This window comes from Macrobrachium rosenbergii, chromosome 23 (genome assembly GCF_040412425.1).
Source record: "Macrobrachium rosenbergii isolate ZJJX-2024 chromosome 23, ASM4041242v1, whole genome shotgun sequence".
In the NCBI taxonomy this organism is placed as follows: Eukaryota; Metazoa; Arthropoda; class Malacostraca; order Decapoda; family Palaemonidae; genus Macrobrachium; species Macrobrachium rosenbergii.
The window spans coordinates 34,945,457-34,967,777 of record NC_089763.1 but is presented as its reverse complement, the minus strand read 5'-3'; the positions used below and the strand labels follow the sequence as shown (position 1 = coordinate 34,967,777).

At 38.0% G+C, this 22,321-nt stretch overlaps 1 protein-coding gene and 1 long non-coding RNA gene across 2 annotated transcripts in view; one reads left to right on the top strand and one right to left on the bottom strand.

Annotated features, from left to right (window-relative positions):
- LOC136851474 (uncharacterized protein DDB_G0286591-like) overlaps positions 1 to 4,758 on the bottom strand; it is a 5,740-nt gene extending 982 nt beyond the window's left edge. The window contains exons 1-2 of the mRNA XM_067125579.1: positions 1,641 to 4,758; positions 1,032 to 1,151 (exon numbers count right to left, since the gene is read on the bottom strand). Of these exons, the coding sequence (XP_066981680.1) occupies positions 1,032 to 1,151; positions 1,641 to 4,614 (3,094 nt within the window). The 5' untranslated portion in view covers positions 4,615 to 4,758. The remainder of the gene's footprint in view (positions 1 to 1,031; positions 1,152 to 1,640) is intronic.
- Positions 1 to 22,321, top strand: part of LOC136851475 (uncharacterized) — a 277,737-nt gene that overhangs the window by 196,118 nt on the left and 59,298 nt on the right. Inside the window, exon 3 of the long non-coding RNA XR_010856889.1 lies at positions 1,076 to 1,161. This is a non-coding gene — a long non-coding RNA (uncharacterized lncRNA). The remainder of the gene's footprint in view (positions 1 to 1,075; positions 1,162 to 22,321) is intronic.

Genomic DNA, 22,321 nt, shown 5'->3' with positions numbered 1-22,321 from the left:
GACTCCAAGGCCATTCGGCGCTAAACTTGACAAAGATGTACACTTTAAAACCTTCGTTTCACTCTGCTTTCAACAGTCGTTCGTCCTTCTTTCATCAGTAATTCAATGCGTGTTTGGTTACGTTAGAAAAAATTTATAATGGAAATGAGTTAGGCGCTAGTTTACCTTAGTGCTTGGTGCATTTCCATCCGTTTTCAGTCTAAAGAGCTGATGTTGTAAGTTAGGTTCGTCAACAATCTTACGTTGGTTTTGTATTTACTAACCAACACAATTTAATATAACCGTGATTCATGTCTTTATATTGCCTGTGTGACTTAACTGTAACATAATATGAAGAATGATGATCCATTCACCAGTGTACTTAATGTATCTATTTTGTGCTGAATTTTACCCCCTTCCTTGGATGTAATATTGTTGCTTGGCTTTACCAGTCTGTCTGTGTGTCTGTCTGTCTGTGTGTCTGTCTGTCTGTCTGGCTGTCTGTTTAAGCACGAAGGAGTAAAAGCGGATTTCAGGAGCGTTATTGATATTAAATATCAGTAAAGCTCTCTTTTTTTTTGTCGCCAAAGAAAACCGCTGCAAGTCTCTTTCCAAATAATTATTATCTCTAGGAAGTCACCAAATTAGTATTTCCATTAAATTTTCAGTCCAATTTACCCACTGAGGTACACTTAATTATATATTGATTAAATTATTAAGTTAAAAAAATTATCTATAAAGTGTCATTTTCACAATGGCCAGTATCATGTTTTGCAATGGCCATTATATAACGTCTCTTTAGCTCCTCTATTCCCATAGAAAACCTTGAAATTCAGAAGGAAATAAAGAGATTCACCTTCCCAGGTCGGTGGAATTCAAGAGAACCCCCTGCAGAAGACAGTCTTTTTCCCTTGACAATTCCTCATACAACACTAACAAAAAATGGTCTACTTATGTTATATTTTTGCTTTATTAGCCACTTTAGAATTACCCAGTAAGATCAAAATGTACTTATATCCATTCAGAAACACCCATAATTCTTGAACACTCACCTGCTGGACACAGGTAGCTTATTTTGGTTCCATCTACTCCACAGAAGTGGAAACTCTGGCACTTGGCAAGTTCATGGGAGTCAGCGTAGTACCCAGACACTCTGCCTTCACAGCGGAATCCTGGAGTAAGGTAAATAAAGTTAATTCTTTCTTAATATAAATAATTCAGGTCGATTTAGATGCTGTTGTTTCACTAAGATGTTAATTCAAAGCATTTTGTCTAAACCTTTCTGTTCCTTGGGTCACTCTTTTGCGGGTATGCATGCTTGGCGAGATGCAACTGTTTTAGTACTGAAATGTTAATGTTATCTCTTTTTTCACACTGAATTTGTCACAATAAAAAGGAAAAGCTTCAGTATGAAAACTGTAAAAAGTATCTTTGCGCGTAAGAATAACTAGGTAAATGTTCACTTGTACATATTTAAATTAAGTGTTCAGTGAATTAGATGAAAAATTTTAACTGCTAGCATATTGTCAGGCTTACAAAACCGAGTGCCTACTAATTCCTCAAATATTGGCCAGACACTGAATTCCTTCTTTAAATGATTTGCCATGCTTCTGATTTCAACAAAAATTACTCATGGTATACAAAAAGTGACATAGGCTCACCTGTTTCTGGAATCTCAGTCAGTCTCGGGGTACCTGAGATCCTCTGCAGTTTAACAGAATCAGTCTGGGCATTGGTATAGACCTTTCCTTGGAGAACTGCAGCAATTCTCTCTAGGACGTTCTTGTCTGGCTCTCCTGTGTTTAAGCCTTCAAAGGTGTCGAGGAATTTGCGATTACCTCTGTTCAGCACAGTAGAAAATGAGCTCTGGCGACGGTCACCAATTTCCTGCTGCTGGCTTAGTTGCTGGCTTAACGTACTTAGGTCAGATCTGCCTGAATTCTGTTCGTTACGGAAGGTTTCAGAGGCTTGCTGCAACTCTTCTTGGTTTTGAGAACGGTAATTTTGATTATTCGAGGAACTTTGTTGAATTTGAATGCCTCTGTTTGTTGATTGTTCGTCAACATTTTGGGTAGAGAACCTATTCGAAAGATTCAAGTTCCTTTGGTAAGTGAATCCTGGCTGACCATGGGCATTGGTGATCTTATTTTGCTCATTTGAAGGGGTAAACTGATCTGCTTGGTTCTGTGAGGAAATTCCAGCTTCTTGGAGGTACCTTTGACTAGATGATAGTTGAGTTGCTCTCTGAGAAGAGTAAGAATTTGCACCAAATCTTCTTTGGTCAAATGAAGTCTTCCTTTCACCCTCCAGTTCCACTTTTTGTTGCTGGAAATCTTGATTTAAATTCTGCTGGAGTATCGGGAAGTTTCCAGATGATATTGTGCTGTCTGATGTCTGGAAATTATGACCTTGCTGTTCTTGAGAATGGCTGTTGTTAATTTGAGACTGGAAACTGTTTCCTGCTGCGTTACCATGGGAGCCTGAAAATCTCTGTTGTGTCGGGTTTTCTGGGCTGAAAATATGACCCTGTTGAGAATTTGATGTTAAGGTACTCTGCTGATCTTCCTCTGCTGTAGAACCTGCAGTAGTGCGTTGATTACCACTTGAAAACTGTGCGTTATTAAACTGAAGATGCTCATTTCCTCGTGAATAAGATTGTTGACTGTCAAAAGCTTCTCCTGAAGTAAGTGTTTGTTTTGAGATTTGGTCAGATATGTCGTGAACCCTTCCAGAGAACTGTTGCCCTTGATCGATTCCAAAATCTTGGTTTTGCCTTTCAGTGAGGACCCCTGAAATACGACCGTCTTCCTGCTTAGCCTCAGATTCATGCTGGAAGCTTGTTGTTTGGCTTATACGACCCTCATTCACTAGAGATTGCTGACCACTCCTGCCAAACTGGTCTTCATTTCTTACAGTATTGCTTGTTAAGCCTGTGTTATCACCATTATTTTGAATTCTTGACTGGAATCTCCCTGCCTGATTTTGCCGTAATCTGGATTGCCTGATTCTGCTATACTGATGAGGCAGATAAGTATTTCCTTGAGCAAAACTAGTTTCCAATCCTTGTTCTGCCCTGTTGCTTGTATGAATTCCCTGATTATTTGACCGGTTGAATTGATTCTCATTCGATGAAAATTGGTTAGTCTGCAATTGACTGTTTTGATGATCTGTTGAAGAATCATAATTATCATTATTTTGACCAGCTATTTGGTCATAGGTTTGAATATTTTGGCTCCCAGCATTATTTGCATTGAGGTTGAAATTATTGACCCCTTGAGACCCTTCTAGTGTAGTCTGTGTTCTAAAAGTATTTGGACTAGTCCTTGTTCTTTGTAGCAGTGGTTCATTACGAGATGGATTTATTCGACCAGGAATCCTAGGAAAGTTCTCCTTATTGTCTTTCCTTTCTTCCTCAGAAGCATGTGACCCACTAAATCCTGAATCAGTGTGAGAATCTGTCGGCCACAGGTTTCTTTGCTCACTGAAGTGTTGCTGTTGTTGTCCCTCCTGGTGGTCGCGATAAGTCATACTATCTTGATCCATCTTATCGTTTTCATTTCTTTGAAGTGAAGTTTGTGCTTGGCCCTTTGCTGATTCATTTTCATTTGCCGAATTGAAAGCTACTCCAGCGTTTTGCACCCCGTTCTGTTGCTGGATGCCAGAGTTTGGTGAAGCACCCAAATTTTCGTTATTAGTGTTGTCTACTCGATAAAATCCTGTTGACTGTTGTTGAGACTGTTGTCTTTTTCTTTCGTAGATACTGGTCCTCCCTGGCCCAAAAGTATCAGTTAACTGAGCAGGCTTGAAATATCGATCAACAAGGTTTTGAGTACTGGAAGGTCTTTGATTGTGTTGTGCTGGAATCCTTTGCTCTGATTGTAGCTTAGAAGATTGTATTGCTTGTTCATTAGTACGTCCAGTGTGCAGAAGACTAGGTTCTCTTTGTCTGTTGTCAATAGCATCGGGTGAAAAGGAATCACCCCTGCCTTGAGACTGGGGATACTGCAACGGACGAGAATCCTCTTGGTTGTTGTTGGACAAAGGTGCATCAGTGCCTTGTGATTGTTGTTGGCCAAAGAGATGAGGATCTTCTTGGTCGTTTTCAGATGCATTGGATGTAAAAGATTCACTTCTGTCCTGAGACTGGTGATATTGCAACAGACCAGAATCTTCTTGGGTGTTGTCAGAAACATTAGGCAACAAAGGTACATCTCCACCTTGAGACTCCGGAGACTGCCAGAGACGAGAATCTTCACGATTGTTGTCAGTATCAGGTGAAAAAGTTTCCCCTCTTCCCAGAGACTGGGGATACTGCAAAAGGCGCTTCTCTTCTAGAATTTGTTGACGTTGTTGGGCTCTTTCTTGTGACTGATCTGTTGTTGGTCGACCATTATTTTGCTGCTGTGGGTATTGTAGCAATCTCTTACTTTCTATCTGTTGTTGGAACTGATGGAGTCTTTCGTTGTTATTGAACTGTGGTCTCAAAGACTGAGGTCGTCTTTGATTTTGCTGATTTAAGATAAATTCATTTTCATTTACTGAGCCCACATTTCCTTGGAATTGTGTTTCTGGTGGTCCCTGTTGTATCTCAAACTGATTCAAGCTTGAAAAACCTTTGTGGTTTTGAGGGGGCATATCTGTTTCTGTCTGACTGATTTAAGTCTGAATTAATGTTTTGCTCCGCATTTGAAAACTGTTGGCGATTGGTTGTAAACCTTACTGGGATTGATGGTCTTGATGCAGAGTCAAATCTTTCCCTATCATTAGATACTGCGTCGGTATTTGGTTGGTTCTGAGTGCCCAGTTCAGTTGGGAAGTCAGAAGTTCCAACATCACTTCCAGAAAACCTAGCATCTGCTTCACTGAGAGAAATTCCTTTGTTGAAACCGTTGTTTCCTCTTATGAAACTGGGTTTGCGAAGCCTAGGCCTGACAACGTTAGCATTTGTGAACCTTCTGAAAGAATCATTTTGATTGTTGGTGTTGTATTGCACTCCTTGGGACTCATTTTCGTTTTGAGCACCGTTGTTGCTGAAGAACTCATGTACATTTGACGATTCGTTTTCATAACCTAGACTTTTTTGCTCTCTAAATCCTTCTGTACTGGAGTGGGGATCTGGTAAATAAGTATTTGGTGACGTCTCAACATTCTCATTTCCATTTCTTTCTAAAGTGTTTGAGCCTTCACTAGACAGAAGAATCCTCTGGGCCTTTTCGCTGGGATTTAAGAGGGTTGACGGGTCGATTATTCTCTCTGTTGATTCAACGCCCTGGTCACCACTGATATTTTCTTGATCCTCTAAGGCGAGATTACCTTGCTGAGCCTCATACCTCATCTTCCTGCGAAGGAACCAAGGCCTGCGCAACCTCATCAGCCTCCTTCGGTTTTGACCCCGGAAACGCCTCCTGCCCCTGTTAGGCCCTGGTTGTAAACGAACTCTTGGATAACCGCTCTCTTCGTCGTCACCAATCGCCTCCTTTAATTCCTCTGACTCTTCAAACTGATCAAAACCTGCCGGTGAAGAGTCAGTGTCTTGCCATGACCCCCCATCGTTCAGAAAGAGGGCGTCTCCACCATCAACCTGAGTAGCCTCAACCACGTGAACGCCCCCTTCAGGTGAAAATTGCTCTGCTGTCAAATCGTCAGAAGTGAGGGTAACTGCCTCTGATGATTGCACCTGGGACTGGAAAGCATTATGTTCATTGTTATTTTGCAGCCCAGAATCGCCTGTATAGCCGAAGTTATTCTGGTTTCCCGAGACTTGTGGGTTTATGTTATCTCCTTGATGTAAGACCTCCCCATTAGCAGAGAGAGTGTCTGAAAGCTGGCTTTGCTGCGACCCACTGGCACCCTCGGAGGAACCAGTAGAACGCCCAGATGAAATCTCTTGGTTTCTGAATCTGTCTAATCTCCTGAGGAATCCAATTCTGGAATTGGGTCGGAGGCCTTCTTCTGGGTTGGGATTCGCAGAATTAAAACGCCTCTGGTTATCCAGGGAATTTTGACCAATGTTCCGATAACGGAAGAGTTGTCTGGAGTAATTTAATCTCGAATGTGATTGTCTCTGGTTCGAAGTGTTCTCCGGAATGTGGTCCGTAGGGCCATCTACCGGAGAGTCGAAAATCGTTTGGCTGTCATCTAATGTCTCCTGAGACAGGCACTGGAAAGGAGGAAGAAACAAAAATAAACTTTAATAAAAAAGAGAAATGGACCAAGTGACTCCATCATAGTTACTCATCAGATTGGATATCACCGCAGTAAAACGCAAAAAAAAAAAAAAAATCAATTTTCATGCTAAAATCTATAAAAAAAAAAGTCCCGTTCAAAATATATTTATTTTGCCAGGTTCAAATAAGACTTTTTCGTGTATCGTACTTCAAAAAGCTTTTAGCATAAAACAACAACGGTAAAACTCGTTTCGAATAATGCATTTTTTAAAAATAAATGTGCCACGTTTTCCAAAACCATTATGTTTTGAGAATATTGCAAACCCTCGGCATCGTATTTGGCCTTAAATGTCGCCTAGAATTCATAGATATAGAATGGATTCATTAATGCTTGACCATGTGTATTATGTATACACATAACCACAAAAATGCACACATATATGTATATGTGTGTATATATGGACATATATATATATATATATATATATATATATATATATATATATATATATATATATATATATATATATATATATATATATATATATATATATATATATATATATATATATATGTATATATATGACAAAAACTGTATAAGTGGAGTACAGTGCGGATCGAAAAAGGCCATCTCAATAATACGCCCAGTAGAATCTACGCTTTTTCAAACATAACATTGTTTGAAAAGGATATATAGAAATACAACCCTTACTACAACGCTCATACGGTCTCCTTTTGTTGCAAATAATGTCATTTCACTACATTCTTCACCTCTGAACTCTGACAGACCTGCAATAAAACTGAAAAGAAGATTCCAGCTCAACCGACCAATCACAGAGAATATGAGCTGCACAATAGACCCTTTAGGCTCTTTCTTCTTCTTCTTCTTCTTTTTTTTTTCATTTTATTTTTTTCGATGAATCGTTTGTGTCAGAAGCTGCCTAGAGTTCATAATGAAGCTGCTGTTTGCTTGCCCAACAGGCGCATTTGATATCGCCGGCTGATGACAGAGGACGAGTTAAATATTCATGCCAGATCAAAAATAGGATGTCGAAATCCCCCCCCCCCCCCTCCCCTCCCCACACCGTTTCAGTCGCGAGTTCGGGGGAGGGAAACTCGCCCCTTCTCGTTTCAGGTTTTCGAAATCCGTGGCTGTGTCTGTGTCTGCGTGGCTGTGGGTCTGTGAATACTTGCATTTTTTTTTTTTTTTTTTGTTCAGAGACATGATGAGTATATTCGTTTTTTGAGGAGTTTCTTTGTTTACTGGAACGTTACAACTTTCATCTATCTGCAATAATGAAATCCGAATGGATCTTTCTTGTTTGTCCGCCCCGGGTGGGGCGGGTTAGGTAGAGGATCGGGAGGGTAGGGGAGAAATGACACATCCACCCTCCTCCTGCAAACCTGTTTGTCCGGCCGGGGTGAGGGCGGGATAGGTATCGGGAGGGTAGGGGAGACATGACACATTCACCCTCCTCCTGCAAACCTGTTTGTCCGCCCTGGGTGGGGTTAGGTAGGGGATTGGGAGGGTAGGGGGGGACATTGCAGGCAGCACCGGGTTCCAGTGCAGCGTAGTGCACGCACCATCAAACTCATTCTGAAATAATAGCCAAACCTCACTCCCCATCTATAGAGTAATATTTTTTTTTAAATAAATCTGAAATAATGTATATTTTTTTTTTTTAACGCCTCCCTCCCCATCCATCTGTTATTTTCTACCCAAAATCTGGAATAACGTTTCTCTGGTTCTACAAATATCGCTCATTCTCCACCAACATCTCATCTTATTATTTAAAAAAAAATTTTTTTTACCTGAATCTGAGATAATTTTACTTCTGATTTTAAAATAACGCTGTCTACCACAACCTTCCGTTATTTTCTTACCTAAAGCTAAAATAAAGTTCCTTTGTTCTAACAATAACGCCACTCCCCCACCTACACCACTTAGTAATTTTCATTTTTGTTTACCAGAATCTAAAATAATGTTTCTGCTGATTTTAAAATACCGCTCTGTACCACATCCCTGAAATAACGTTCCAATGGTTCTAAAAATAACGCCCTTTCTCCCACCTGTTCCCTATCTCTTGAGTAATAATGTTCTTTTTTCTCAGACTTAAAATACATCCCAATTCCCTACCTCCAACATCAGGCCCCCCATCTATAAACCAATACATTTTATTTTCCCCCTAAACCCAAAATACATTGTCAGCTCCCTCTGGGCATCTCTGGAGCATTATTATACTTTTTATCCTCAAATATAAAACCCATTCAAGAAAAAAAGCCAGACTTCCCTTTGAGAACATCCAGTCATCACACGAGAAAAGAAATCCCCTCTGGAGGCCGAAGTGCGAAAATCCTATTGTAATATGAGGAAAGAAACTCCTCATTAACTCTGGCGTTTCTGTCCGACTTCCATTAAAGGCGTTAAGTCTTCCTCCAGAGACCCTCGAGAAACATGTTAACTTACCGGCGCAATATTTCTCGAGGTTATAATTGGCTTTCGCCGAGATACTCAGCATTGCAGAAAAGAGAGCAAGCACACTTTGCTGTGTAATTTATTCATTAATAAAGGGGTTTTTTTTTTCCAGAAAGGTGGTCTGAAATATTCTGTTATAAAAGAATTTACAGTAAGGGTCTTGCTGGTGAAAAGTAGCTTGGAACTTAGTTCCACAATATTTTTTGTGAGAATGTTCTTTCATATTCTTTTGAATATTCTTTCATATATTCTTTTGAATCATCAAACTAATCCGAAATAAGAATCGTTATCACATTTTCTGAATCATGAATTTCCGAACAATTATTTCCAGCTTAAACGTATTGCTCTAGACAGCAAAAATTACGTATGGAAATATGGTAGCTACAAAGCATATAATGAATATTAAATATTATAATTACAGTATGATAATATCCCTTTTGAAAATTAGCATTTTATCCGTACTTACCTAAAGGCAACGATTCATTAATCAGTGCATTGTACGATGCGATGTAGAGTATGATCAATTCCTATAGGAATATTTAAAACCTCTAAAAATAATTATGTAGAATTATATAAATGCATATAAAATTTATAGAAAAATATATGGAAAGTATAAAATATTACTGCCCAATAATTAAAAGCGGTTATATTCTTAGATAACTTCCTTTATAAGGGAAGCATTCAAAACATTCATTGCAAATTATGTCAGATACCATTTGTGTGTGTGTGTGTGTAAACAGCTTGCCTTTTATATGTAATGGCCCCATAAGGCATTACACTAACCTGCAATTTCCAAAATCCTTTTGGGATGAGATCACGAGGCCCATGCTATTCTCAACCCTAGTTGAGAACAACACACCCAGTCATTCTCCAGGTACCTAATTCAAAACTTTTGTCAAGAAAATTCACCTCACCATAAATTAAAATTGGTGGGGGGCGAGGGAATGTTCTCAAGCATACCCTACAACTACTTCTGCATCTAGTAAGAATGTGTCTTAATGAGAAACATTACTAATAAGCTAAAGGTAAAGTTCAGTAGCGAGACTTATCTTCCTCCCCTTGGGGAACGTGTTGCCTGAAACAGGACCTAAGCTTGATAGATCGTAAAATGAAACATACACTGAGGGCATATTTGCCTTGGGGATTATTCTGCGAGGAACTTTGTCGCTTGTTCTCGGAAGTCATTGCTTTGGCAAGAAGAGAGAGAGAGAGAGAGAGAGAGAGAGAGAGAGAGAGAGAGAGAGAGAGAGAGAGAGAGAGAAGCAATGCTCGAAATTAAATGAAATCGAATATGCACAATTCCCCAGGGAAAGGGGAATATAAAAGGTACACAAGTAAGAGCAGTCAATGCCATTTCAGTGTATTAGTTTACAGTTCCAGGTAACTGACAGACGTGAAAATGAAAGAAAGCAAAGCCAGCATACAAACGATTGAAACCTGAATATTATATATATATATATATATATATATATATATATATATATATATATATATATATATATATATATATATATATATATATATATATATATATATATATATATATATATATATATATATATATATATATATATATATATATATATATATTATATATATTGCTTTCTATTTTTCGTGTATTGTAACAGGCTTTGATTTTATTCTCACACTTGTCAATTAATTTTAACTGTAGGATGATTCAACGAACCCATTCATAGTTTCTAGTGTATTTTTTTTTTTTTGTAAAACACCATCCATAAAGAAATGTGGATATTCAGTTTCTTTAGATTTCGAACGCTCTCTCTCTCTCTCTCTCTCTCTCTCTCTCTCTCTCTCTCTCTCTCTCTCTCTCTCTCTCTCTCTCTCTCTCTTCCTGCTCAGGCAGTAACTTTCAAGAACAAACAAAGTTTCTTGCAGGATAATCCCAAAGGGAAATATGCCTGAGAGTAAGTTTCCTTTTATCGTCCGCCCACTAGGCAGAGGAATATATTTTGATGAGTTTATTGTGGATTGATCGCAGTTCGTTTTCCACCACCAAAATACTATTATTCATGGGGGAGTAGATGATTTATTTTTTTTTTATCAAATCTTAAATTTTAAATCTCTCATTGACGAGATGGAAAAGGGAGAAATGTTGCTTGGAATATTTTTAGATTTATGAAGTCTAATGGGAAGAGTCAGAATGTGGTTCTAAATTTAAAGGAGTTTCATCATACATCACACGCACATACACACACACACAAATATATATATATGCACTATACATATAAAATATATATAGATATACATACATTATATATATATATACAGTATATATATATATATATATATATATATATATATATATATATATATATATATATATATATATATAATAAAATTCCCCTTACTTGTGAACCACATTCTGACTATTCCCATTAGAGTTCATAAATGTTAGAAATTCTCCTGGCTACGTTTCTTTCCTCTCCATCCCGGTAATGCAAGAGATTTAAAATTTGATAAAATGAAAAAAAAAAAATTCATCTTCCTTCCCCACAAGAATCTTATCTTCGTCCAAAACGAAACGCAATCAGTCCACAATAAATTCGTCAAAATATATTTCTCTGCCCTTTTGGCCTGATGAAATGTATTAATAAACTCGCCCTCCCAATGAAATGATTTAGAAGTCTCGCGCAAACTCGTAAGTTTTTCCCTTAATGCCTTTTTTAAATTCGGTGGAATTCGGAAAAATAAGCTGGAATAGCAAAAAGCTCTCTCTCTCTCTCTCTCTCTCTCTCTCTCTCTCTCTCTCTCTCTCTCTCTCTCTCTCTCTCTCTCTCTCCAGACACTCGACTCTTCCTCTGATGTATAAAACCTGAGAGTGCTTCCATCATGTTTCAATGGAATTAGCAGTGGGTGAGGGGAGGGGATGTGAAGGGGAAGGGTAGGGGGAGGTTCTATGTTTTGTCAAGGTAGTAGGGGAGGGGAGGGGGCTATGTGCTTTCAGGGGGTGGGAGTGGCAAGGCCTATTTGTTGTTACGGGGTGGAAGCGGGGAGGGATATGTGCTATCAGGGATGGATGGGGGAGGGGTTATGTGTTATCGGGAGAGGAAGGGGCTATGCGTTATCAGGAGGTGGGAGGGGGACGGGCTATGTGTTATCAGGAGGTGGGAGGGGGAGGGGCTATGTGTTATCAGTAGGTGGGAGGGGAAGGGGTTATGTGTTATCGGGAGGGGGAGGGGCTATGTATTATCAGGAGGTGGGAGAGGAAGGGACTATGTGTTATTAGGAGATGGGTGTGGGAGGGGCTATGTGTTATCAGGAGTTGGTAGGGGAAGGGGCCATGTGTTATCAGGAGATGGGAGGGGAGGGCAATTTGTTATCAGGAGGTGGGAGAGGGAGGGGGTATGTGTTATCAGGAGGCGGGAAGGGGAGGGCTATGTGTTATCAGGAGGTGGGAGGAGGGGATGGGGAGATGGGAGGGGCTATGTGTTATCAGGAGATGGGAGGGGAAGGGACTATGTGTTATAAGGAGGTGGGAGGGGGAGGGGCTATGTGTTATCAGGAGGGATGAGGGGAGGGGCTATGTGTTATCAGGAGGTGGGAGGAGGAGTGGCTATGTGTTATCAGGTGGTGGGAGGGGCTTTATGTTATCAGGAGGTGGGAGGGGCTTTGTGTTATCAGGAGGTGGGAGGGGAAGGGCTGTGTGATATCAGGAGGTGGGAGGGGAGGGCTATGTGTTATCAGGAGGTGGGAGGGGGAGGGGCTATGTGTTATCAGGAGGTGGGAGGGGAAGGGGCTGTGTGTTATCAGGAGATGGGAGAGGGAGGGGCTATGTGTTATCAGGAGGTGGGAGGGGAGGGGCTGTGTGTTATTAGGAGGTGGGAGGGGAAAGGGCTATGTGTTATCTGGAGGTGGCGAAGGGGCTGTGTGTTATCAGGAGGTGGGAGGGGCTATGTGTTATCAGGAGATGGGAGAGGGAGGGGCTATGTGTTATCAGGAGGTGGGAGGGGCTATGTGTTATCGGGAGGTGGAAGAGGGAGGGGTTATGTTTTATCAGGAGGTGGGAGAGGGAGGGGCTGTGTAGCGTCAGTGGGGTGGGAGGCTATATATCGTCATTGGAGTGGAAGGGGGGAAGGGAGGGGCTATGTATCGTCAATGGGGTGGGAGGGGATGGGCTATGTATCGTCATTGGGGTGGAAGGAGTGGGGCTATGTATCGTCAATGGGGTGGGGGTAGGGTCTATGTATCGCCATTGGGGTGGGAGGGGGATGGGCTATGTATCGCCATTGGGGTGGGAGGGGGAGGGCTATGTATCGTCAGTGGGGTGGGAGGGGGCGGAGCTATGTGATGCCAGGCAGGAGGGTGAATTGAGAGTATGGTGTCGAAAGCAGCAAGAATCTCTTCGAGATCATTTTGCTCTCAGAAGTTGAGGATCGCATTACGCCGTCAGTGAACACCATTACGGAAGTTTGATGGAGTTGGTTTCAAGTGTTTTGTCTCTTCTTCCTAATGGCGGGATGCTTCTTGTTTATTGGGTAAGAGAGAGGAAGTTATAAGGAAAAACAATTTGTTAGCGTTTGTTACTTTATGTAAGACCTGAAAATGTTTATGGGTGTAATAATTACGTCACAGAAATTTGATAACATTGGCTTTTTGGTTATCTATTTCTCTGTCGCCGTTAAGAAGAAAATTGTTTTCATAATTTTCTTAAGAACGATTAATTATGAATAATATTGGTTATTCTGAGAATATATTACTATCAAATGGATTGAAGATTATTTAGAAAGTTCTGTTTTGTTTTATTCAAGACAAGAAGGAAGGAGAGAGAGAGAGAGAGAGAGAGAGAGAGAGAGAGTGCCAGCATTCAACCTAACTTGATTAATTGATATTACAATCTGCATAATGCAAATTAATGAGCATTTGAATGATTTGGGGCATTGTCTACTTGAATCAGCGTCATTACAACGATTCCAGTTGTAAATAAAATTGAAAATAATCTGAATATGATAATATATAAGGATAATAAAAATTGTTAGGTCAAGATTATGGAAAACGAGCAAAAGCAAGGTTATTTATGAAATTAAGGTGAATGACACTAGACAGGTATACAATAAAATTGCCTTCATAAGCCCTCAGAGAAGGTGCGCAAAGGAACATGAAAGCTTAAGCACAGGTAATTTGTCGTTGATTAATGAGTTAGAGTGAAAATATGGAAGTAACTGTTGTCTTGTGTTTTTTTAAAAACCATCCTTGAGGGTAGAACTGATAGGCAAAATTAAGTTTATCAGTTTGCCATCAAAACTATGAAATCCTTTTAATGGATTAACTGCTGGGTTTTTGAAATATTAAATCAACAAGTGAACTCTATAAATAAATGTCATATTACGTCTTTTTAAAAAAAACGTCTATAGGATAAGTAGATATTGAGTAAAATAAAATGATATACAACCAGACAAATTAGCGTATCGTCCCTTCAAATGATTTACCGAGTATTTTGAGTAAAAAAATCTACCGAGTATTTTGAGTAAAAAAAATCTACCGAGTATTTTGAGTAAAAAAAAATCCACCGAGTATTTCAAGTAAAAAAATCTACCGAGTATTTTGAGTAAAAAAAAAAAAGCTACCGAGTATTTTGAGTTAAAAAATCTACCGATTATTTTGAGTAAAATAAATCTACCGAATATTTTGAGTAAAAAAAAATCTACCGAGTATTTTGAGTAAAAAAATTCTACCAAGTATTTTGAGTAAAAAAATCTTCTGAGTATTTTATGTAAAAAAATCTACCGAGTATTTTGAGTAAAAAAAATCTACCGAGTATTTTGAGTAAAAAAAAATCTACTGAGTATTTTGAGTAAAAAAAAATTACCGAGTATTTTGCGTAAAAAAATCTACCGAGTATTTTGATTAAAAAAATCTACCGAGTATTTTAAGTATAAAAATCTACCGAGTAATTTGAGTAAAATCAATCTACCAAATATGTTGAGTAAAAAAAAATCTACCGAGTAATTTGAGTAAAAAAAATCTACCGAGTATTTTGAGTTAAAAAAAATATACCAACAGGATTTAAAGCTGTGTAGCGCCATCAACTTACCTCGTCTAATTACTGTCACGTCTGATTACTGTAATTAACTAAACGATAATGAAGGTGGGGTAAGAGAGTCAGCGTCCATTGGTGACAATTTCCTCTCGTTTATTATCTTGACAATATTAGGACAGCTTTTGCTTAAATTGCCATCATTTTCCTAAGCAGAGAGTATGTGTTGATGACATTTCGGATAAATTTAAATTAAATTTTGTTATTAAATTAATATATATATATATATATATATATATATATATATATATATATATATATATATATATATATATATATATATATATGTAATTAATTAATTAGTTACAGAAGTCGATTAACAAAGATGGTGAATGCTTAGATAATTTTCAGTGTAGTAGCTCTCTCTCTCTCTCTCTCTCTCTCTCTCTCTCTCTCTCTCTCTCTCTCTCTCTCTTGAGAGAGAGAGAGAGAGAGAGAGAGAGAGAGAGAGAGAGAGAGAAAACAAGTACACTGGAAAATTATCTAAACATTCACCTTCTTTATTAATCGACTTCTGTAGCTGATTAGGTGCATTAAACATTTACAAAAGTAAAATATCAAAACAAACAAAACAAAATAAAAAAAAAAGCAATTATCTGATACTCACAGAAGAAGCCAGAAGAAGAAGAAGCAATACCACCGCACCTGTGGAAAATATACAAAAGAAAACATGAATCTTTTCCCCCCAAAATAAATTATGTTTTTGTGACATGCATGTCCTTGCCAGCCATCCAGCAAATAAAGAAATAAAGAGTAAAGCCTAGTAAGACCCAAAACATCCCTTATTTTTCTTATTTTTGAGAACTTGAGACCCATGTCATAGAAAAAAAAAAAAGAAACTCATTTTAACATTCCTAAAAATAAACACGAATTTCCTGCCATGGTCAAATTCTCTAGACAGAACTTACAACAGCAAGCAACTTGCATATTCATGACCTTCCAGGCACAATTAATTTGTGCTTGCGGAGTCCGAAAAAGAGTGATAAAAATTAATGGTGAAGATGAATAATGATAGTGAAAGCGTAATACATTTCACCAAGGATAATAGCTAAGAGTATAAAATTTCTTGTGGTTAGGTTAAAGAAAAATTACTTTTTTTTTTTCTCACGTTACGAAGAATCTCTCTCTCTCTCTCTCTCTCTCTCTCTCTCTCTCTCTCTCTCTCTCTCTCTCTGCTCTCCATGTTAGATTTGTTTTTCTTCATGTTGCTAAGAATCGATTCTCTCTCTCTCTCTCTCTCTCTCTCTCTCTCTCTCTCTCTCTCTCTCTCTCTCTCTCTCTCTCTCCATACGTCCATGTTAGGTTTGTTTTTTCAGATTGCAAAGAATCAATTCTCTCTCTCTCAGGAATCCCTCTCTTTGTTTTTCTCTCTCTGCAAAGAATCGACTCTCTCTCTCTCTCTCTCTCTCTCTCTCTCTCTCTCTCTCTCTCTCTCTGAATCCTTATTAACTCTGTTTTTCTTGAAACAAATATTTTTAACCCCTTTGCTTTTTTCATTTGTCTCCAGTGTAATTCAGCGCAAATTTTGAAAAGCTTCGACATGTACCAGAGAAAAAAAAAAGTAATGCCTTTCTAAAGCATACATTTGCTTTCATTTGCTTTTTATATTTGCGTATTTTGACCTGATTACAATCCGAGCGTATCCACGGTCGTCATACGCGACTTTTCCAGGAAAGGAAGAAACAAATAACAGAGTTTTTTTTCTTTTGGAAAGAAACAAAAAACAAACAGTTTTTGGAAAGGGAAGCGAGCGCCATATACTCTTTTTTGTGTGTGTGTCCGTAACGCAGTGCTCGTGAACGTTGGATGTCGTTTTTTTTGGGGGGAGGTTGGGGAATGGGGGAGCTTTTGTCGTCGTTATTTTCGAACTCTGGTCATAACGAGGAAGAAAAAAAAGTCTTCTATTGTTTCGTAACTTTTTTTTTTTTTTTATAATTATATCCTTTTCGGCCTTTGTTTGGTCATGACTGGGATGTTGTTTTCTTGCTGATGCTGTTGTTTTTGTTGTTGCAGAGCAAAAAAAAAAAAAAAAAAAAATGGCCTCATTATAGCGTTTTTTTCCCTTTACTCTATTTTCCTTCTTCCAAACTGAATTGAACTGAATATAGAATTTAGGCCAAAGGCCAAGCACTGGGACCAATGAGGTCATTCAGCGCTGAAAGGGAAACTTGACAGTAAAAGGTGTGAAAGGTGTAACAGAAGGAGAACCTCAGTTGTTAGGAGAAGGTGGAAAGTGAGATGGAAGAAAGAGAATATGTCAGGAGGTACAGTAAAAGGAATGAAAGGGGTTGCAGCTTGGGGCCGAAGGCACGCTGCAAGGAACCTTGAGTAATGCCTACAGTGCACGGCATGTGGCGCACTGACGGCACTCCCCCCCTACGGGGTTACTTCCAAGTGAAGATGAAGTATCCATATGACTGTTGTTGTTTGCAAGTGAATGGTATTGGCTGTTTTTTTTTTGTTGGTTTATCTTATATTTTTTTAAACAACAAAAACAACACTAATAATAATAATAATAATAATAATAATAATAATAATAATAATAATAATAAGAAAAAGAAGAAGAAGAAGATTATTGTTCCATGTCTTGCTTTTTTTAAATATTATTCTTAGCCTGTTTACCCGTTTCCATATCTCTGACGTCCTATCTAAGCTACAACTTACGTACGAAAGAAATGCGCTTTATTATCGTATTTCCAGCATTATACTCCACTCTACATTTTAATCTTCTTTGCGTTCTTTGTAAACTCCATGATGAATAAAACAAAGATTAAAAAAAAACTTATAATTCCCTCCAAGTTTCTCCGCTGTGCTTGTCGTAAATATTCTTCCCACGCGGTAGTCAGAGAAACCCTTTTTATTCTCTCTCTCTCTCTCTCTCTCTCTCTCTCTCTCTCTCTCTCTCTCTCTCTCTCTCTCTCTCTCTCCGAAGTTTTTATTTTTTGCCCTTTTTGAAGAGTAAATATAATGGTGCAGCTTTTTACAGTGCGAGTGATGGAGAAATACTTGGTCGGTTTTTTTAAGTTAATAATCTCTCGAAAATAGAGTTTATGCACTTGTTTTGTTTACTGTACTTAACGTTGGGATTACAGTTTGCTTGACATTAATATTATATATATATATATATATATATATATATTATATATATATATATATATATATATATATATATATATATACATATATATGTATGTATGTATACATATATATATATGTGTGTGTATTTAAGTGCATATATATTTACACATTTACATAAAAAATGTTATATGTATGTATATTTATATATATATATATATATATATATATATATATATATATATATATATATATATATATATATATATATATATATATATATATATATATATATATATATATATATATATATATATATATATCATGATCACGTTGATATGTGGTTTTATATATCAACCTGGGAAGAAATAAAAATATGGTTTACATATGCGAGTGTACAAAATTCTCTCTCTCTCTCTCTCTCTCTCTCTCTCTCTCTCTCTCTCTCTCTCTCTCTCTCTCTCTCTCTCGCTGAGAGAGATAATAAATATCCTAAACCAATTACCCAGCATTGATGACATCCCACTTTCATCCGGGGAACCGCTCGCAAGAACCGGGATGCGGTGGCTTCATCATCAAAAACTCGTTCCGTATGCAAAAGGCCACCGCAGATTTTAACGACAGCATTTGTGCACCGGGCTGAAAAATTCAATTAGATTCTCCGGGAGGTTACTGCAGGGTTTTTTTTTTTTTTTTTTTTTTTTTCATATGTTCAGTGTCTACCTCAATTCTTAATGATGTTATCTGGCTTGGATTGCACTGAACTGTGGTTGGGACGGGGTGGGGAGAGCCGGGGCGCGGTAGGGGGGCGTTATTGGAAATTGTGTGTTTGATGAAGGAAAGTACCATGGAAGCCTATTTTTGGGGATGGGTGCAGGGGGCTGCAGTCTTGCGTGCGGGCATGGTTTTGGAGGGTTCTCTCTCTCTCTCTCTCTCTCTCTCTCTCTCTCTCTCTCTCTCTCTATATATATATATATATATATATATATATATATATATATATAAATATATACACATATATAAATATATATACATTATATACATATGTATATAAATATATATGTATATATATATATATATATATATATACATATAAAATATATATATATATATATATATACATATATAAATATAGATACATTATATACATATTTGTATATAAATATATATGTATATATATATATCTAATATATTGTCAAATTATTGTTGTATATACATATACATATATATATATATATATATATATATATATATATATATATATATATATATATATAATATATATATACTTAGATAGTCTGCTCTAAATAATAACGTTCTGTTGGCAAACTGCGACCCACAAAAGTCGACTGTCCTTCAGGCACATAATCAACCACGTAGGGCAACAGACCCACAATGCACATGCGCGTATGTAATTGTGTGTATGTTTGTGTGTTCCTTCGCATGTGTACTGTGTACCTGAATATTTTAATCATTAGCCCAAAAGGGGAAGACACATTCGCTTCCCTATTTACATGAACGTGGTGGCATTCCCCTCCCCCCCGACCCCCTCCAAAAAAAAAAAAACTTTTCCATTTTTTCCCTTCAGCGTAATTTCGAAACAGCACAGAGGCATTCAAATGGCTTTAATCGCCTTTGAAAGACGAGCGAGGAAAAAAAAAAAAAAAAGCAGTAGGGGGAAAAAAGTATTTTTTCCCTTTCAGACAAAGCGAAATAGAAGAGGGAAAAAATGAAAATAACATTTTAACATTTCCACCTCCCCAGCCTCGTGTTAATTTCATTTACATAATCGGGAAATACTTGTAAATCATTTTTTTTTACCTTGTCAGGCAATTATGTCCATCTGCCTGATTTAGAAGAGTTTTATAGGCTCGGATTTTTTTTTTTTTTTTTTTAGCTTCCCGTCTGGGGATTACTCCGTCATGCAATCACGAGTGTTGGTATTTAAATGCCAAGTCAGTCATTTGTCATCAACGTAATTACGTTTAATTACATTTAATTGCGTGTCTAGATTGCGTTTTAGTTTTCTGTAAAAGAAGACTATTGTGCCGGCTTTGTCCGTCCGCACTTTTTTCTGTCCGCCCTCAGATCTTAAAAACTGCTGAGGCTAGAGGGCTGCAAATTGGTATGTTGATCATCCACCCTCCAATCATCGAACATACGAAATTGCAGCCCTCTAGCCTCGAGAGTAGTAAATTTTATCTAAGGTTAAAGTTAGCCGTAATCGTGCGTCTGGCAACTATATAGGACAGGCCACTACCGGGCCGTGGTTAAAGTTTCACGGGCAGCGGCTATACAGCATTATACCGAGACCACCGAAAGATGGATCTGTTTTCGGTGACCTTGATTATACGCTGTGTAAAAACTCGACTGCGCCGAAGAAACGTCGGCGCATTTTTTACATGTTTATGTGGCGATATCGGACTCTGTTCTAGTTCACTTTGTTCTTGTTGTTCTCGTGCTTCGATTCCGAAGTTATGAGACTTTGTTCTAATTCACTTTATTCTGATCTTTTCGGAATTGAACTGTGAATAATTTTGACAATTTCGTTCATCCGTGACCGAGAAACGAAAGTTCTAAAGCGCCAGCTGTGTTACTGCGCTGTCCCACAAACAAAACCCAAAAAAATGAAATGAAATCGTTAAAAAAAATTAAAGTTTTCCTTGATTCTTAAAAAAAAAAAATGCGCCGAAGTTTCTTTGGCGTAATCGAGTTTTCTGTACAGCATATAATCACCGCCACCGAAAATGGATCTATCTTCCGGTGGTCTCGGTATAATACTGTATGAGCCGTGGCCCATGAAACTTTAACCACGGCCTGGTGGTGGCCTGGCCTATATCGTTGCCAGAGGCACGTTATGGCTAACTTAACCTTAAAAAAGGATAAAAACTACTGAGGTTAGAGGGTTGCAATTTGGTATGTTTGATGACTGGAGGATGGATGATTAACATACCAATTTGCAGCCCTCTACCCTCAGTAGTTTTTAAGTTCTGAGGGCGGAAGGACAAACAAAGCCATCTAAATAGTTTTCTTGTACAGAAAACTAAAAAAGCACAGATACACACTTTGTTATATATCTAGATATTTTTTTTTCCAGTGAAATTGGCTTATGAGAATCTGATTTCCCCAGTAATTTACTATCGTTATTAATATCCAGAAGGGCTAAACTAATTCGTGTCAACACATCGTGTTAAAAAAAAAAAAAAACGCTAATCAGACAATCGTTGGAATTTCTGTAGTTACGTTTATCACTGATGTTACTGCTTTTTGTCATTATCATCAATTATAATATTTCACTGAAGTATTACTAAACAACTCCATCGAACTTCGAATAATACAAATAACCTAAAATCTGAATTTTCAAATAAACAAGTAAGAAATGTGCTTAAGGTTTCTTCGGCGCAATCGCGGTTTTCTGTACAGCCGCTGCAGCGTATAATCAAGGCCACCGAAAATAGATCTATAGTTCGGTGGTCTCGGTATAATGCTGTATAAGCCGCGGTCTATGAAACTTTAACCAAAGTCCGGTGGTGGCTAAAGGACTGCAATTTGGTATGTTTAATGATTGGATGGTGGATGATCAACATACCAATTTGCAGCCCTCTAGCCTCAGTAATTTTTAAGATCTGAGTACCGACAGAAAAAGTACGGACAGAAAAAAGTGCGGACGGACAGACAAAGCCGGCACAATAGTTTTCTTTTACAGAAAACTAAATTCATGTAGTTTCCTTAGGTGCCAATATTAGCAAAAACATTAACAACTGGAATCGTTTTAAAAAAATCCGTTTATATTCGGGATAATATCCTGCCAGATATACAACAGTTTAATCTCCAGCTTTTCACTCGAAAATGTATTCTATTTCAAATTATGTACAGATATATAACTTAGTGAATGTAGTTACAATTATCTTTTACTCTACTATAACAGCTGAGGCATCGCGCATTGATAGCATCTGGTACACTGTGTAATAAGACAGTGTTGTCTTCCATGTAATCTGATTAAATGTAGTGGCATTTTGCCAATAGGAAAAACCACTGAAATAATTGATTATTTAAATTCCAAACAGTTCACGCGGCAGTATAATCATTCACATGTTTTTTTTATGAGCTTTCACAACAAGAAAATCTAATCTAATGCTGTACAGATTTTCTTTATCGAAGATTTTCTTAGAAGTATAGCAGTGGCTACGCTGGTCTTCGGTGCTAACTCGCTCTTACTGGGACTGAAAAAAATTTGAGTTTGCAATCCCAAATAACGCAGTAACTCCCAGACCCACAATTACTTCTCAATCACAGATAACGCAATAACTCCCAGACCCACATTTACTTCTCAATCACAGATAACGCAATAACAGTTTTCATCAACGCACTTCGGTAACTCATCTGGAAACAGTAACAACACAGCTCACAGCTCACAGACAGACAGAGAGGCAAAAACACACCTTGAGGAACACCCTTCATGGCTGGACCATTGTCAAGAAAGCAACAAGCTCCGGCGCAGACGTCCGCCGAACTTTTATGTCCTCGGCTGATCGTGAACCGGATACACCCGTTCTGTCGGAGCTACGT